Below are 17,330 nucleotides of genomic sequence, written 5' to 3' on the forward strand. Positions count from 1 at the left end.
CACCCCCTCGGAGGCCTGCTCATGGGCAGGGGCGGGCCATCTCCCTTGGGCGAAGAGGGAGGGGACACAATGGCAGTGGCGGCAGCTTGCCAAAGCCTCCAGGTGACAAGGAAGGTCCCAGCAGGAAGGTCATCCATCCCTTCGGGGCTTCTCTGGAGCACCCAAAGACCAGAGAGTTAGGGAACAGGAGGTAAAGGTATGCATGACTGGCAACCTTTTAAACGATGAATATGATGATGCCAGTAGATCCAGCTTCCCCTGTCAATAATAGGAAGAGAGTGGCAGGTGGGAGATGATGGGGGGGGGGACTGCCTCCTTCCACTCTGCGGGTGATCATGCTCCCATGTTGTGCATCTCATCTGACAGAAACCAATGGCAGGGGAGTACCTAGGAGGTTGGCCCCTGCCAAGAGCCCAGGTCTAGGGGGCTGCAAAAATCACAAAGAGCAAGCTCCAAGGGTGCAAGAGATGGGGGTGCCAATACACCTTGCCAAGGGTGCAAGAGAGCCTAGGTATAATAAAAATAAAAATACCCTGCCCATGTGACTGGGTTTCCCCAGTTACTCTGGGCGGCTCACAACAGAATATTAAAAGCATGATACAACATCAAACGTTAAAAACTTCCCTAAACAGGGCTGCATTCAGATGTCTTCTAAAAGTCAGATAGTTGTTTATTTCCTTGACATCTGATGGGAGGGCATTCCACAGGGCAGGTGCCACTACTGAGAAGGCCCTCTGCCTGGTTCCGTGTAACCTGCCTGGTTCCCTGTAACCCTGTAACTTCTTGCAGTGAGGGAACTGCCAGGTATGCCTCTGACCAATGGCCAAGGGCATAGGGTGGGTGTCCAGGAGGCCATGGCCCCAGGTAGACAATTTTTGTGGGCACATGAACCAAGGGCCACATTGGCCGGCCAGACTCGCCCATGAGCAGGTGGACAGCACGGCCCCACTTTGCTCCAGTGGGGGTGGAGTCACTCTGGTAGCAGCAGTTTTGGCTAGGCTGGCACCCACCCACCCAATATTGAAATAGCACTGAGAATATTTCTCACTATGCCAGTAAGTGTAGCATTTTGTGAACATAGTTTCAATAAATTAAAACTCATAAAAACTACTTAAGATCAAGTATGAGTGAAACCAGACTAACAAATCCAGCAATCTTGTCCAAGTATGAACTAGCATCAATAACAGACTTTGAAATTATTACTGAGTTTTCTTCTATTAAAGCAAGAAAAATAAAGTTCTAATCTCATCAGACTTCATTGAGGAGATTGCTATTTAAAGCCAGAGTTGGCCTAACTTGACTTTAAAAAAAGAATTCAAATAACAACTCTTGTGAATAAGAACTTGTAACTTGTGACTTGTGAATAATACTAATAATAGTTTTCTTACTTTATATCAACCAAATTACACAGATATTGCAAAAGCAATGCCATTTTACATCATACAGTATTATAATGTAAAGTTATAATTGCGGAACAAATCAGCATGATATTGTTTGTATGTTTCATTTAGGCCTATCTGTGTATTGTTTTACAACTGAATTACATAAAAAAAAACATGTAAAATGATATCAAAATGTCATTTTCCTTGCTGAAATATTTTATTAAGAATTAATAAAGTAAATATTGGATTTTCTGTGAAAAAATTACAAGGTGAAGTGCGTGAGGAATTGAATGGGTGAAGAGGAGAGTTGGAGGAGAGGCAGAAAGAAGAGTTAATTTGTCCATGGCTAGGGGGCACATTCTGGACGGTTCTGCCAGGGACACAAGATCTCCCACCTCCTTCCCATGGCCCAGCGCCTCGCTTACTGGGCTTTGAGATGGTGCCCCCCTGAACTCAGTGCATGTGCACTGCTCACACAGGCCTAAATCTGCCCCTGTACAAGTGGTCTAAATAACTAAAGAATAAAATTAAACAGAATTAAAGCTTATGAGATCTGCTTGTTTGTTGGTTTGTTTCTCCTTCTTATCAATTTTTTATATTGCCCTTCAATATAAAAATCACCAGGTTGATTTACAGACAAGAATTACCTCATGGATAACTCTGGAATAAAAGGTTCATGGATAGTGTTTTAGTAAGCCAGCCTGGTCTGGTTACTTTTGCATTGCAAGGGAGTGATTCACAAGCTTCCTACTCTACTGCAGTCCTGCTGTTGTGAGTGAATCGCCCCCTCAGACTTCTATCCAGCAGTGACAGAGAGGACTATCCTCTGTAGGGAAAAATTCTCAGGACAATGTGTTCCATTCAGCATGTGGTTTGAGGAGGTGTGGTTTGGATAGCATAGAGTATGATGACCTCCAGATGTGCAAATTTCCATCAGCCAGCTTTTCCCCCTCAATACAAGGTAGACTCATACTCCAAGACACTATCATTCTCTGCTCAGCCAGTTATAAATAAACTCCTTAGTTCTAAAAATATTTCTGATTAAAAACTATTAAGGTTGTTTTTTTAACCTCCCAAGAATATTGCTGCCTCATGCAGAAATCTTTAAACACACAGTCAAAAGATTCTGGAGTCAATAGTGTGATGGGTTTCAACTGTAGACTGCAAGTTTCAGGTCTCTGCTCAGTAGGGAGAGTGACTTGGGCAAGTCAATATCTTTCAGGCTAATCCGAATGATTGAGAGGATTAACATTAAATAATGCATATCTATAAATCAACATGTGAGGTACTGGTCATGTGTTGTACAGTCAAACCTCGGTTGTCGAACATAATCTGTTCCGGAAGCCCGTTCAGCTTCTGAAATGCTCAGCTTCCAAGGCACGGCTTCTGATTGGTTGCAAAAGCTTCTTGCACTCAAGTGGAAGCCGCGTGGGACATTCGGCTTCTGAAAAATGTTTCAAAACCAGAGCATTTACTTCTGGGTTTTCGGCATTTGGGAACCAAAACGTTTGAAAACGGAGCAGTTCGACAACTGAGGTTTGACTGTAGTACATTTTGCACAAGAGAAAAGTCTGGAAGACAATATGTTTTGAGTGTTCTACAAGTACTCATGATATTGTGGGTTTGTGACCATTTCCAGCAATAACAACAACAACAACAACAACAACAACAACAATTTATTTGTATCCCGCCCATCTGACTGTGTTGCCCATCTGGAGTTAAAACTCATTGCTGAGTTAAAACGCAACAAGCTGAGTTAAAACTGCTGCATTTCAAAACACATTTGTATGCCTTTATACATATCAGTACAGCTGAATACATCTCCAAGTTCCCTGCTGTCTGTCCACACCAGTCGGTGAGGGGGAGGGTGGGTGTGGTATGTCTTCATGTAGTTTACTTTTGTTTGTTTTTTAATCAGATGGAGCTGTTATGAAGCAAATGCATCAAAATGCAGTATTTCTCAAGAAACTATTTGATAAATATGGACAAACCAGCAGCAGGAGTGCTCTGGATGGAGAGTAAACAGGAGTGTGTACACAGCCCAGCTGACAGCTATCCCTTTGCTTTCAGTCTCTGGGGTGAAGAGTGGGAAGAAAGAGTTAGAAGGAAGTAACAAGCAGAGCCTAGAAATTTTCTGGCAGTCACTGCTATCATCTCCTTATGGCTTCTCTCAGGAGACAAGCAGTCTTATTTTGCAATGACTGTAATTTTTAAACTGTCTTCATGCAAACCACATTGCTTTAGTCAGTCCAAGAGCTTAGAAAAGTACAGATGACAGTCTGTTGGTCCCTCTGTCCAGGAAGGGGAATAGCAAGCAGAAAATTAGATGTATATGTTAAACTCTGGCTATTGCTGACCCCTGGGCATCCCATCCAAAAACACTCCCATGCTATGATCCTAAAACAAAGTCCAACCATCTACAGTAAGCAATCTCATTTTCTCTCAGTTGATGGATCATCTGTCTTTTATGGACTCCAGGACTGAAACTGCTGGTCCTTTCTAGATTTGACTAAAAAGGATAACAGAAAGAATAACGAAGGGGGAAGAAATTAACATTCCTAACGCCATGTTTTTTGTGTAGAACAGTGATGGCCAAACTTGGCCCTCCCATCATCCCTAGCTAACAGGACCAGTGGGAACTGTAGTCCAAGTTTGGCCATCACTGGTGTAGAACATGTACTACACCGTGTCTTCAGTAACCTGCTTATTAGTCCTGTTCCAGAGCTGAGCCAGGAAAGGAATCACAGTCCTGGGATATGAAACAGTTTGAAATGGACCCCAAGCTATCTAAACATAGTTGCACCAAGTCTGATGCCCTACAGGTCTACTCAAAAGTAATATCCATTGAGTTTCATGTGACTTACTGTCAGAAAAAGAATGTATAAAATTGCAGCCTTACAGAGCAATCCTAAACTGGTGAAATTTACACTGGCTTGAGTTACCCCTGTTCCAAACTCTGTTCAGGAGTGGGGCTACTCCTGGCTGAGCCTGCCTGAGCCTGGCGGAGAAAGCAAGCCCTTTAAAAAGAGTTTGTGTTATACTACCTTTCTGGCTGGCTTAAGTTCCACCAGGCCACCAGGTCATGTGACTGAGCAGGAAGAGGTTTAGAATAATTCTATCTTTGCCCCACCACACACCTAGAACATCCCTTTTCTGGTGTAAATCCCCTTGGCTTAAGTTCCACTGACTAAAACAGCATAGCCCAGGCTCAGATGGGTTAAAGGAGTTGAATTAGTGTATCTCTGGCTGAGTCATGATAGAGTTATGCTAGCGCAGCCCTCGTAGAGCCCCAGATCATCTTGGATAGCCACCTATTCCAAACTTGCTCATCATGGCAGATATTGGGTCCGGATTGCTATGACAGCTAATGTTAGTTAGATTTAGTGGGATTAAACTAATCAAAAGCCAAGTATTTTATCTTTACTAGGTTCAAGAATAGTTTGCATGTATATTTAAATGTTTCTTTCTTCAGATTATGTTTGGCATCTTTTTCACCGGAAAAAAGAGCTGTTACTTAAATCAACACTAGCAGCACTGGACGACACCCAGGACAATGCCTTCTAATAACAAACTTCCAGTTTATGATAAATCAACATATTGTACTACTTTAAGAATGGAAAATTCATGTGGGTGATCCTGCAGAGAACAAACATAGCAATTATGTAGTTTTCATGAGCTTTCTGCTGGGAAAATTTATGGCAAACAAATGTATCTTGTTATTAAATTTCTTACCTCTTGTGACTTCATTGTAATGGCATGTCATTTCCATATAAGCGTATATATTATAATATTTGGGGTTTTCCTTTTGCTTTCTGGCAAAACCCAAAATCTTTGGCAATTTTTGCTTTGATTACCTAATCTGGATTTGTATTGGAGGGAAAGGACTGAGTGGGGTGGGCTTTGGATCAGAAATAGAGGAAATTACGTCAGGGTTTTTTTTCCAACTGAAATTTATTATATGCTTGCCTTAAAAAAAGTTCAAGGGAGATAATGATGCCCAAACCCCCATTTGCTCTGACAGACTGTGTTGCTTCATCCAACATTTAATACAAATAAGCAACAGTACTTATTTCCCTAGATGTTTGACTCATGCACCACTACAGTTCCAAAGGTGATTTGGTTTTAGTTCCAGACACATATTATGAAATTCCTTAAAAGGCAATAATAGAAATATCACTTTGAATGAATTAACTAAAGCGAAACTGGTGTTACATTGCAAAAAAATTAAAACCTGAGCATTGTTGGGAAGGTGGGAAAACCCTTCCAGAATTATTGGCAGTCAAGGGATTTTGATTGATAAAAGGAAGGATGACCAAGATTGTTTGCTTTTCATTGCTGAAAATACTGAAATGGGACACTGATCCTTTGTACTGATTCTAAGGTTTTATTATTATTGTCATAAATTTGATGGTTCCAGCTGCTTTGGTGTAGTGACTCATAATATTCAGTTATGATTAACAATCAAATAAAAGATTTAAAGACTGGCGTGAAAATAGGGCTTTGTGGATGATGATTATTTAACTGCTGTGATGTGTTATTTGGACACCCGTTGAACCATTTCACAAGATAACGGTGCACAATAATATCTCTGACACAAGACAGCTGTGGAAGTCCTTGTTGCTAGTTATCTGTCTTCAGGGCTGAATAAGACAATAAAGGTAAGGCAAAAGAAAAGAACCCCTGGACGGTTAAGTAAAGTCAAAAGTGACTGTGGGATGCAGCACTCATCTCGCTTTAGGCTGAGGGAGCTGGTGTTCGTCTGCAGACAGCTTTCCGGGTCATGTGGCCAACATGACTAAACCACTTCTGGTGCAACGGAACACTGTGACGGAAGCAAGAGCGCACAGAAATGCCGTTTGCCTTCCTACCACAGCGGTACCTGTTTGACTACTTGCACTGGTATGCTTTTGAACTGCTAGGTTGGCAAAAGCTGGGACAGAGCAATGGGAGCTCACCCTGTCATGTAGATTCAAACTGCCAACCTTCTGATCGGCAAGCCCAAGAAGCTTGGCAGTTTAGACCACAGTGCCGCCTGCATCCCTAAGACAATACATAGCATGCAGCTGTGTATCTTGCTATTCCTTAACTAATTACAGGCATGGGGAACCTAATAGTTACAGGGAAGGCAGCATATAGGCAGTGGAGACTTATCTTTTCACTCCTTCACCATGACCAGAATAGAGATCGCTGTCACCGCCAAGTGTGGCAAAGAGCCGAAAGACCCCCTTTGGCACCATTGGAAACTCCCCCCACCCTGCCCGATTCCCAGCTGTGTGGGCGTTGCTCTTGGACCTGGGGAATTTTTAATTACACTTGGATGAAGTTGCTCACTTTCTGACACCTGGGTATGCCCATTTATGACATAATTCTCAAATGGCCTCATCACCCCTTGCTGGCAATAGACGTCAATATGAGAAATTGAACTTGAACAGGAAACAGACAAGTACGAAATAAACTTGGCTGTAGACATAATTTCATGAAATGTGATTAAGCTTTCCTGTAGCTGGGATTAATACTTGTGTACCTGCAAAGTTAGTAACATGGAACATAATAAGAGAGGGAGAGAGAATAAACCTAGAGTCCAAATATGACACATTTCTCTGCAGATGAGATATATGAACTCTTAAAACTAAGTATGAGCTTGGGGATTCACATGTATTTACTGGGATTTTTATAGCAATTATAAAGACAAATAATGATTGAGAAAAAGAAAGGGAACTAAAATGTCCCCATCTATGGAGCCAGAAGGATTTAAGTCAAGAAGATATTATAAAATAGTCCGAGTTTACAGTCAGTCATCATTGATTTAAAGCTTTGAATAATGCTTCTTTATCTGTGCTTCTCTTGGCTTTATCAACAAGCCTTCCCATGAAGTTGCTACATCTTTCCAGTGAAAGGATGCAAAGAAATGGACACTTGGTTTTATCCATGGTGGGTTTTGCCCCAAAGTTCAGATTTTTTGTTGAATGGTCTTCATTTCAGACATCATATCCAGCACTGACTCTTCTTTCCACCCCATTTATGAAAAAGTGGTCAGTGCTGCAAGAAGAGCTGGTTACTTACCTCTTGCTATGTGGCCAGAATGGAGGTTGCATGAGAATGGAACACACAACCAGACTTTACCCCCTGAAGTTGGGTGGCAAGGAGAGTTCAGCAATTAGCTGTGGACTAAATAAAGGACTGACAGCACATAGATACTTGGATGCCACTCAAATGGATGTCAGTAAGGGTTCCCTCAGAAATGTTCTACCAACCACTCACAAGACATTTTGGAGTAGGGATATATAGTCTGATTCTTGGTACCAGTTCTAATAATGTTATTACAAAAATATATATGCATCAGACTCACATGTTAACACTCACAAAATACAAGCCCATTTTTGTTACATTAATAAATATCATAGATCCACATTAAGACATAAGACAATGACTGCACTTCTGTGTGCATTTGGCTAAGTCACAGGGGCAAAAAAGTGAGAGAAAGATTAACAATAAAACAATGAATGTTAATCAGGGCGTTTTTTTCAGCCAGAGCTCAGCTCCAGCACCTCTCAAATGTGTGCCATTGCTATTCTAATAGGACAAGAGAGAGGTTCACGGTGGCCTCCAGCACCTCTTTTTCTAGAAAAATAGCACTGATGTTAACAATGTTTAATAGCTAAGATAATCACCACAACAGTGGATCAATAAGACAGGAGTTAAAGTAAATACACATTTCAGGAGTATCCAGTTAGCATACAATTAAGATCAAATGTTGATGATGACAGTGGCTGACTAAATTGCCATTGCATTAAAAAATAAAAAATAAAACAAAAATAGCATTGGGGAAATCTGCGAAATTCACAAAGAGAGGGAACGCCAGGGCAATGTGTTTGTGCAGTGTATGTTTAATTAATTAAGCATGAATCCTTTTTCAAACGGGACCCAATGGGTCTAATAAACTACTGCTGCTAATAAAAAAAAATGTCCTGACTGAAAATAGCATGAGTCTCACTTCCCAGAAAAGCAATGACAATGGCATGCGTATGAAGGCAGGCTGGACTCATTCTTTTGGTCCACTGGTTACAGGATATTGTTTAAGGCTAAGCTTTATTCTGGAAATACAGATACACTGTGGTTTTTACAAGTACAGCAGCTTACACATAGTATTACAGTTATTTATGATGTCACTCTGCAAGTTAGCAATTCTGATTCTACTATTTTCCAGGACACATGCTCAACTGGTTTTCAGAAACCAGCAAAATGTCATACAGTATTTCTGGGGAAGTGTCTGTAATTTTTTTCCTGCACAACTCCTTGGATGAGGTTGCATGTGGCTTATTTATGATTATTATGATGATTATTATAAGTTGTTAGTTGCTTTATCTTGCCCAGGGCATGCCAAAGTGATTGATAACTAATCAAATAAACAGACAATGAACCCAACATAGATACATTACAACCAAGAGGAAAGAGAACAACATTAAAAACATTCTACCCATTTTTTAAAGGCCACAGATAGTTAAAACCAAAGGCCTAGTTATAGGAAAAAGTTTTTGCCTGGTGCCTAAAGATATTTAACAATTGCACCAGGCAAGCCTCTTAGGAGAGAGCATTCCACAAATAGGGAGCCACTGCAGAAACGGCCCATTCTTGTGTTGCCACCCTCCAGACCTCTTATTGAGGGGCACACAAAGAGGGGCCTCATGTGTCATCAAGAAAAGGGTAGCAAAGACTAGAGAGCATTTCTGAACATTTGTCACACTTTTTCATGGGTGTTTTGTATCATGGGTGCTGTGGTGACATTAGCACTACCCTATTAGCGAGCTTCACCCTCCACCAGTAGAGCAGCACTTAAATCGTTCCCTATAGTCCCATAGCTGGCCCAATGCCTAATGCAGCATTGCACCCTCAGTCCAAGCTGCAGTCCTATACACATTTCTTTAGAAGATTGCCCTGTTGAACTCAATAGAACTTACTTCTGTGTGGAAGTTCATAAGATTGTAATCTAAGTGAAGAAGCTGCCAATAGAGAATCAGTTGTTGTTGTTTTTTAAAAACACACACTATAAAAACAAAAGAGAGTTAGAAATTATGCCCTTTTCCTTTCTGTATTGAACTAGTATCAACAAACTTATTTACATAGACTGTTGGCTTGATCTGATAAGCCTGCCAACAAAAACCACCATGGTATACAAAAATCTCAAGCAGAATTTTTGGCTTTGGAATACAGGCTTCTGTTTATTCAAAACCACGCAATGCTTGCTTTAAATTGTATTAAAGAAACTGGAGATGCAGAATGAAAGCAGCCTTGCTAGCAAATCCACAAAAACATGTTAACCCATGTTGGTCATTTATGGGCCCATCAACAACCTGAAAATAAGAAACAAAACTTCCTATTTTGTGCTTGTAAAGGTTTTCCCATGTGGTTGCTTGGAGGCAATTCTTGCTGACCACAGCTTGAGTGGCTATTATAGAACTCCCATCATCCCTAGCTAACAGGACCAGTGGTCAGGGATGGTGGGAATTGTAGTCCCAAAACATCTGGAGGGCTGAGTTTGGGGATGCCTGTCTTAAGGCATATTTGTGTATGCACTGCATGTAGGTTTGCCTTTTCACAAATCCTACTGAAAAAAAGAGGCGACATTTTATCAGATACTGTAACCACCACAGGAAGGTCAGGGCTGTCATTTAGTTTGGAAATTTGCATAGTAAGAAATGGAAAGAGGAAATGCTTTCAGCACCCATGGTGTCATCACTGCTTCAGCTTTTTTTTTCTTTTTCTTCTTCTTTTTTGCGATAAGTCAGGTTTACTAGATGTGTTTAATGTACCAGGAAGAGACAAGGCAATGGAAATCCCATTGTACACAATTCCACAATTATGCAGAAGTGGTATCTAGTCAAACCTTGGCTCCTGAATGCCTCCGTTTTGGAACATTTCGGCTCCTGAACAATGAAAACCTGGAAGCAAATGCTCCGGTCCTTGAACCTTTTGGAAGCCGAACTGGCTTCTGGAATGGATTACGTTTGACAACCAAGGTTTGACTGTGAATGAATTTAACATCATGATGAAAATATATATTGGATTATCATAATGTGGGGAAAAAACCTGCAAAGATAAGGCTGCTTCTAAATTTCACTGCTAATTGTGAGGGGAGTGGGAATCTAACCTTACAAACAACAATTGTCTCATATAGGCACATGCTTTCAGCTAACAACCAACAGTTGGTGTCTGAATGGAATCTTTCCCCTTCTTGGGATATCTGGAAGCTTTTAGGACAAAATTAATTTGTACTAATTTTGGAAAGCAAATGTGTGGAGCCCCACAACAAAACGTTGCAGGAAATTAATTTAGTGACTGCAAATATGTGGAAAAGTAAGCATGTCAAAAATGGAACCGTTGATAAATCAATAAAATGTCACATTAGCACCAGCAATCCTAAATGCATTGACTATTGGATGCTGCTATTTACCAAGGCAGACACGTGATACCTCTAACTCAGCACTATGTACACTGCACTGATTAACAGTAATTATCCAGGGTTTCATTTCCCCCCAATAAATTTTATTAAAGTACCCAACAATTCCACTTTCTATAAACCAATACCTTCTTCAGTCCTCAAACCCAGATATCGTAAGTTCATACAGATGCATAGGTGCATACAGATGCAAGAGTCTCTCCCATATCAGCACTTGTGGAAGCAGATTGTTACTATTTAACTCAGTGTTTTAGCTAGAAGTCCTGCTACTGTGGAGATTAGTGGTTCAGGCTAGTTTTTTTAATATGAGACAAGTTAGGGCAGCAGTACCCCAGCTAATGAATATTCACCCACAACAGCTCTTTGCCAGAAAGAAGAGTGTGCTGGTGAACCAGGTGCTTTCCTACCTTTGCTGTCTCTCAGGTGCACAGGCATGTGTAGGAGGAATGCTGGGTGTGCCAAGGCACACCCTAATCTTTTTTAAAAAAGACTTTGCAAGTCCCTGAACTTGCTCAGCTGTAGAAGGGCACTTGCTCCACCATGGCATTGCCTGCCTGATCAGGTGCGCCAATATTTCTAACATGCTCCTCTCAACTACTAGAGAAGATTAGCTTCATCCACAGATAAGAAAGGATTTCATCACTTATTAAAACATAGCACATGAACTGGGTCTGGCAATATGAGTCTATTAAACCTAAATATTATCTGAAGAGCTTCTTTTGAACTATTGAACAAGAACTATATCTGAAACTGAAGCCTGTTACAATCTTTGGCAGAGCCATTTTTCCAGTGAAACTGTGGGCACGTGTTTAATGTGTCATTAAGCAACCATCATTTTCCTGGTAGTGTTTGATGTTACTAACGCCAAAAGCTTGCAGACTTTTTCTAGTGACGTGCATACTCCTCAAAGAGTCTCAGAGTTCATGTATCATTGTGATACAAGCAAATAAAATCTCTCTTATCTAGCACATAATTGAGGTGCTATCTGATTCATCAATCTGAGATTAGTTTTGATACAGCTGGTTTCAGCATTGTTCTGTCACTGATACTTCCCACACTACAAATGCCATTACTAAGCAACAGTAAACACTAATATTTGTATTTTATGACAATCTCCATTAACTGCAGAGTGCTTTAATATCAGGTATAGATATATAATTCCTAGAGAAGACTCAGGATGCCACTTGAAATATAGTGTGCTTCCAGATGATTCCTTAATATTATAAATGGGCTGTTCAGATATTGCAAATGGGACACTGGCAACATTATTTATTTATTTATTGGATTTCCTCCAGAAAGACTAAATCAGAATTAAATAAAGGAGAAATTAAAATACAAGTTGGCATCTTCTATACATGAAGAACACTCATCCTACAATGAATACCTGCCTGACTCTGGAAGCATCTCTGTAAGGAAAAACATCCTCTGATAAATACGTTATCTTGATAATGTCCAAGGAAGTAACAGGTATATAATAAATATGTATTTCTAGACCAACCTCTGTTTAAGAGGAAACTTCCAGGCTTTCATGTTACAAAGAACTTTTTCTGAGACTAGCTTGTTTTATCTCTTAGAAAAGATGGCACAACTATATTTCTGTTGGGCTACAACAAGAGCTCTGTGTAGCTTACGCCTTGCACTTGCTACTTGCTACTCAGTGACAGATTTTCTATGCTTAAAAATTGTAGCAATTGCTACAGAACTTAAAAACAGAAAGTAGTGTTGTATATTTTACACACACACACCACCACCACCAAGTACAGTACCTGACGGACATACACTCATTTATGGGCAGGAAAGACATGAACAACAGTAGTGTCAAAATCGGTGTGGAAATTGAATTATACCAATCCACAGTTAGCATGTAGTGGGAGCAAAAGCACAGGTGTGGACAGATTACTATGACTATAAATCAATGCATATACTGTACAGTTCAGCTGAACTGCTGCATTTTTTGTTCAAGGTCATTGCTTATTTTACTATAACTATTTAAAACTCTAATTACATATATACACTATTTATTCATTATGCTCAGGAAGAGTAATTTAGAACATATGAGAGCCACAGTGATGTAGTGAATGGAGTGGTTTAAAGACACATCCCTTTCCCTTTTCTAAGTCAAAATAGGATGTCTACTGTTACAGGAAAAAAGAGGTCTCAGTCATAAAAACTACGACAGCTACCACTGCAGAATTGCTATCAGATTGGTAAATACTTCTACAGAGGAATTCTACTCATCATGACTTTTATGCCCCATGTTTCTTGGAAGAAAACATGTTTTGCTGACTTCTTTGAAATAATCCAGTGGTCCAGCAAAACAGGGTTTGTTTCTTTACTGTTTTGTGATTCCATGCATGATTTTTTAATGCATGCATACTCTATGATATACATTTTTTAATTGTTCCTCTGAACCAATACACTTTCTAACACCTTCAAAAATCTATAAAACAGCACCCTAATTAGCTTCCTTGGTTGCCTAGAATTATACAAGTTCTCTGAACACAGCATAATTATACTGGAAAACTGCAAAAAAAATGACGTTCCAGCTGTACTACAGAAAGAAACGTGGGCTAATACCCTTAAGTATGACTAGTATTTCTAACAAGTACTGTAGTAAACACTGTAAGGTAAAGCTTGAGAGGCTGCCGGGTGTGGGGCAGTGATCTAGGAAAGAGCTATAACACCAGTTTGTTAAAGCATCAAACTGTCATGCTGAATGGAATAGGGTAAGGAGGTATAATCTACTTATCTCAATATCAGAAATGGTATAATCTACCTATCTCAATACCCGAAAAGAAAGGGGGGCTCACAGTAGCCTCTTTCTCTCTTTGTACACTTGATTGGATCCATTCTTCGAAAGCCGTATGCGCAAAAAGTTATATGCAAAGAAGTGCATAGTACACCTGTGCGCGCTCTGTGTGTGTGTGCGTGTGAGAGAGAGTGTGTGTGTACAGGGAGCCATTGCTCAGTGCTGGAGCAAAAGGTCAAAAGTCCTTGAGAGCCCTATGCCCAAGACTTTGTGCAGGAAATGCAGCAGATCATACGACTGGACTTTAAAGGGAGTTTTAAAATTGTGCAGGGGAAATGTTTTTCTCACTGGCTGCCATTTGTTTTCATTTTCTTGCTCATATCAAACAGAGCTACCTCTGCAAAGAAGCCCACCCCCCACCCCAAATGTGAAAGGACTCCAGACTTCCAAAAGAACATTTGATCATGTTGAAACTAGTGAAGAGGACAAATTCTGTTTGCTTTTCGTCTGTGAAAAATGAAGGTTTGAAGTGCATCTGCAGGGAGCAGCAGGAACAAACAAACTTGACATTTTTACTCTGTTTATCTTTCAAATGGAGAGCTCTTGAAGATACATTCTCACTTGCATGATTCATTATGTTGACACAACTGTGCAATCGTAAGCACACTAATTCAAAATTAAGTGTCCCAATGGAACTTAATTTTCTAATAAGTGTTATGGTCACAGGGGCTAATCCTAAACACTATGGCAACCCTAGGCTTTTTTACTATGCTGTAAGTATGTCCCATTGAACTCCATGCAATTTACTTCTGAGTAGTGACGTGAGAAAATTGTTCTCACTTTAAGGCAAACCTACCTAATTTTCTAAGCCTGTGAACTGAAGCACAGCTGTTATTTAAAATCTGCACTTTTCCAAATTTTGTGGCAGTTTACCGGTCAAAAATACAATTTTAATTTTATATTGGTTTTATGTATTATATTGAAAGATGCTTTGAGTGAAAGTACTAAGTGCAATAAATAATAATAATAATTGATGATACAGTCTTAAATCATATTCATTCACCCAATATTTCAGAAGAAGAAGAAGAAGAAGAAGAAGAAGAAGAAGAAGAAGAAGAAGAAGAGTTTGGATTTGATATCCCGCATTATCACTACCTGAAGAAGTCTCAAAGCAGCTAACATTCTCCTTTCCCTTCCTCCCCCACAACAAACACTCTGTGAGGTGAGTGGGGCTGAGAGACTTCAGAGAGGTGTGACTGGCCCAAGGTCACCCAGCAGCTGCATGTGGAGGAGTGGAGACACGAACCCGGTTCACCAGATTGCAAGACTACCACTCTTAACCACTACACCACACTGGCTCTCTAAAACAAGACCAAAGGCTAAACCCTTTACAATAGCAGTGAATTTGTTGTTTGGTCATCTCATTATTATGTGATTGTATCCTACAGTTTGTGAGTCCCCTTATCTAAGGACGCTGGCCCAAGAATTATCCTGCAAGGTTTCTGCTGCTATTTGGTCTGCTGTGAGTGTGCATTGAGGTGAGATGCAAAGGCCCAACCATTGAGCTTCCATGTATGCACCGAAGCACCTCAAACTGAAGTTCCCTGGCCTCCCTGAAAATCTGGAGCACTCCAATAACATTGCTGTCCAGTAATTGCATGGTAATCACTTATTTGATGGAAGAGCAAAACTACAGTCTCCATGCTGTTCAATAGCTGCTGAACTACACCAGCTCACGCACCATGCCAAATTCCTAAGAAGGACACAGCTCTGTTTTATGTCAAGGCAACTTCAACAGGGTGCCTCAAGGCACATCAGCACTACTGATGACTGACCGATAAGACTGTCCTTTCTGGAATTCTCCCCTCCCTTTTTCTCCAGCAGCTTTCCATCCAGCTGCATTCAACTTCTTACATTTGCTCAAGAAGAGTAATTTCTACTTACAAGACTGCAAAAGAACAAACTAAACTTTTAACCTAACAAAACAGGACACAACAAAACCAGTATGTGTTCTAAGCACAGGCCAAACATACAGGTTGTTTTGTTTTTCTTCCCAATTTGGGGAGGGAGGATTGTCTTCCAAAGCAGAGACCTGCCTTGTCCTTATAAGACAGAATCTTTATTTTAAAAAAAAGTTTACCATGTTACTTAAGACTAGATTGGGGATGCGGGGAACCTCAACCCTATGTCACACCCTCTTTTCCCGGGCCACAGCCTCTTTGAAGTGTTTTTGCCGTACAAGAATGTGTCCTTGAACTCTAATATTGCGGAATGTGCAATCACATTATGTGCTGTAATGAAGGCATTAGATGAAGATGGAAACACCGAGTTTCTGAAGATATAAACCATAGCATGTCTGTGGAAAACATATTGAGTATATGCAACATATGGGAAGTGACAATGCATTTATCACACTAAAGATGGATTGCCTTATTTCCATAAGATCTTAGTGCCTGACTCCACCGAACAAGCAGCCCATTTGGTACAAGAGAGGGTAATAAGTTCAATAAAAAAGGCAAATATGTCCCAATTTATATCAGAACCTTAAGGTAAAGCCAAAGAACCCAGAGAGGAACACAGTATGAATCAACAATGTAACTGAAAACTAATGTAGAAATTGCAGAACTCAATGCAATTATGATGTAGCTAGGTGAGAACAGACGTATTTATTGCAACTGGAATAACTGTGGGTTCTACTTTATCACCAGAAGGCAAAAGGGAATGAAGTTGTAATGGCTTAGTCATTTAATAATATCTGGTCATCATGACTCCCAGCTCCACCATCCTCAGCCTTGGTAAGTGGCTAAAAAAACCATCTCAGGATTCATGTTATGTGCAGCCCTAAAAACTATGTGTGCACAAACACGTTTAGTTAACCATATTGCAGAACATTCTGATAAAATAAAACTCATTATACCACATGCTGTAGCACAATGTACGCAAGATAAATGCTAATAGCTTTCAAAAGCAGTAAAATACATAAAGGCTACCCCTTAATTCTCCATCTCCTGTTGTAAATTCTTTTGGAAGAGTAGCTGATAAGTGGTAATAACGGCCATTCTCATGTAATAGTTAGAGCAGAGTCTGGGAATCTCCAGCCCATGGGTCTAATTACTGATCAGCACCAATCACAATACTGGTGCTAGAGTGCATCTTCAAAGGAGGTCCTCTTAGTGCCGATCAGCTGAGAGGTGCTGAGAGGTAGCCTCACTGAAGTCCATTTTGTAGGCAGGCATGGTTGTGTTTTGAACTAGGATGCCAAGAGAACCAGCTTCAGATCTCCAGCTCATCCATGAAACTTTCTGGCTGACTTGGGCTAGCTGCTTTCTCACAGGGTGTCTCTAATGATAAAATGGGAGAAGAGAGCCATACTGCACTGAGTTTCTTAAATGTAAATAAGTACATACATTTTTTTAAAAATGCAGATTGACCCATGGTTTCTTGCCACACAAGATTTATCCTTTTCTCTTTCTCTTTTTTTAAAGGATCAGATAGTATGTGGTGGGAAAGACCTCTGTATTATGAGACCCTGGAGAATTGCCAGATACAACAGACAACACTGCAGGGGTAAGGAATTTTTTTTTCTTTCCCCAGGTCATGTTTGCTTCTAGGCCACTTTCCAGTGGTGGGCAGGGTCAGAGAAAAAAGTTGGTGGACTAATGAACGCAATGTTCTATTTGGCAACCCAAATGAAATTGTACAGGCATAATAGCATAATGTTGAATTCCAGTTATTAAATGGG

The 17,330-nt window shown here is 40.3% G+C and overlaps 1 protein-coding gene across 7 annotated transcripts in view; it reads right to left on the reverse strand.

Moving 5' to 3' along the window:
- Positions 1-17,330, reverse strand: part of SLC44A3 (solute carrier family 44 member 3) — a 103,220-nt gene that overhangs the window by 69,988 nt on the left and 15,902 nt on the right. For 2 of the 7 annotated variants that reach the window (XM_083743379.1, XM_083743378.1), the window contains exon 3: positions 9,341-9,426. The exons of 3 other annotated variants lie outside the window; for them this stretch is intronic. In XM_083743379.1, the coding sequence (XP_083599505.1) occupies positions 9,341-9,358 (18 nt within the window). In that variant the 5' untranslated portion in view covers positions 9,359-9,426. Of the gene's footprint in view, positions 1-9,340; positions 9,427-10,967; positions 11,218-17,330 lie in introns of those variants that run through there. 2 more of the 7 variants (XM_083743376.1, XM_083743383.1) reach the window with 2 other exon arrangements.

Source organism: Podarcis gaigeae, assembly GCF_964106915.1.
Source record: "Podarcis gaigeae genome assembly, chromosome: 6".
NCBI classification, from domain to species: domain Eukaryota; kingdom Metazoa; phylum Chordata; class Lepidosauria; order Squamata; family Lacertidae; genus Podarcis; species Podarcis gaigeae.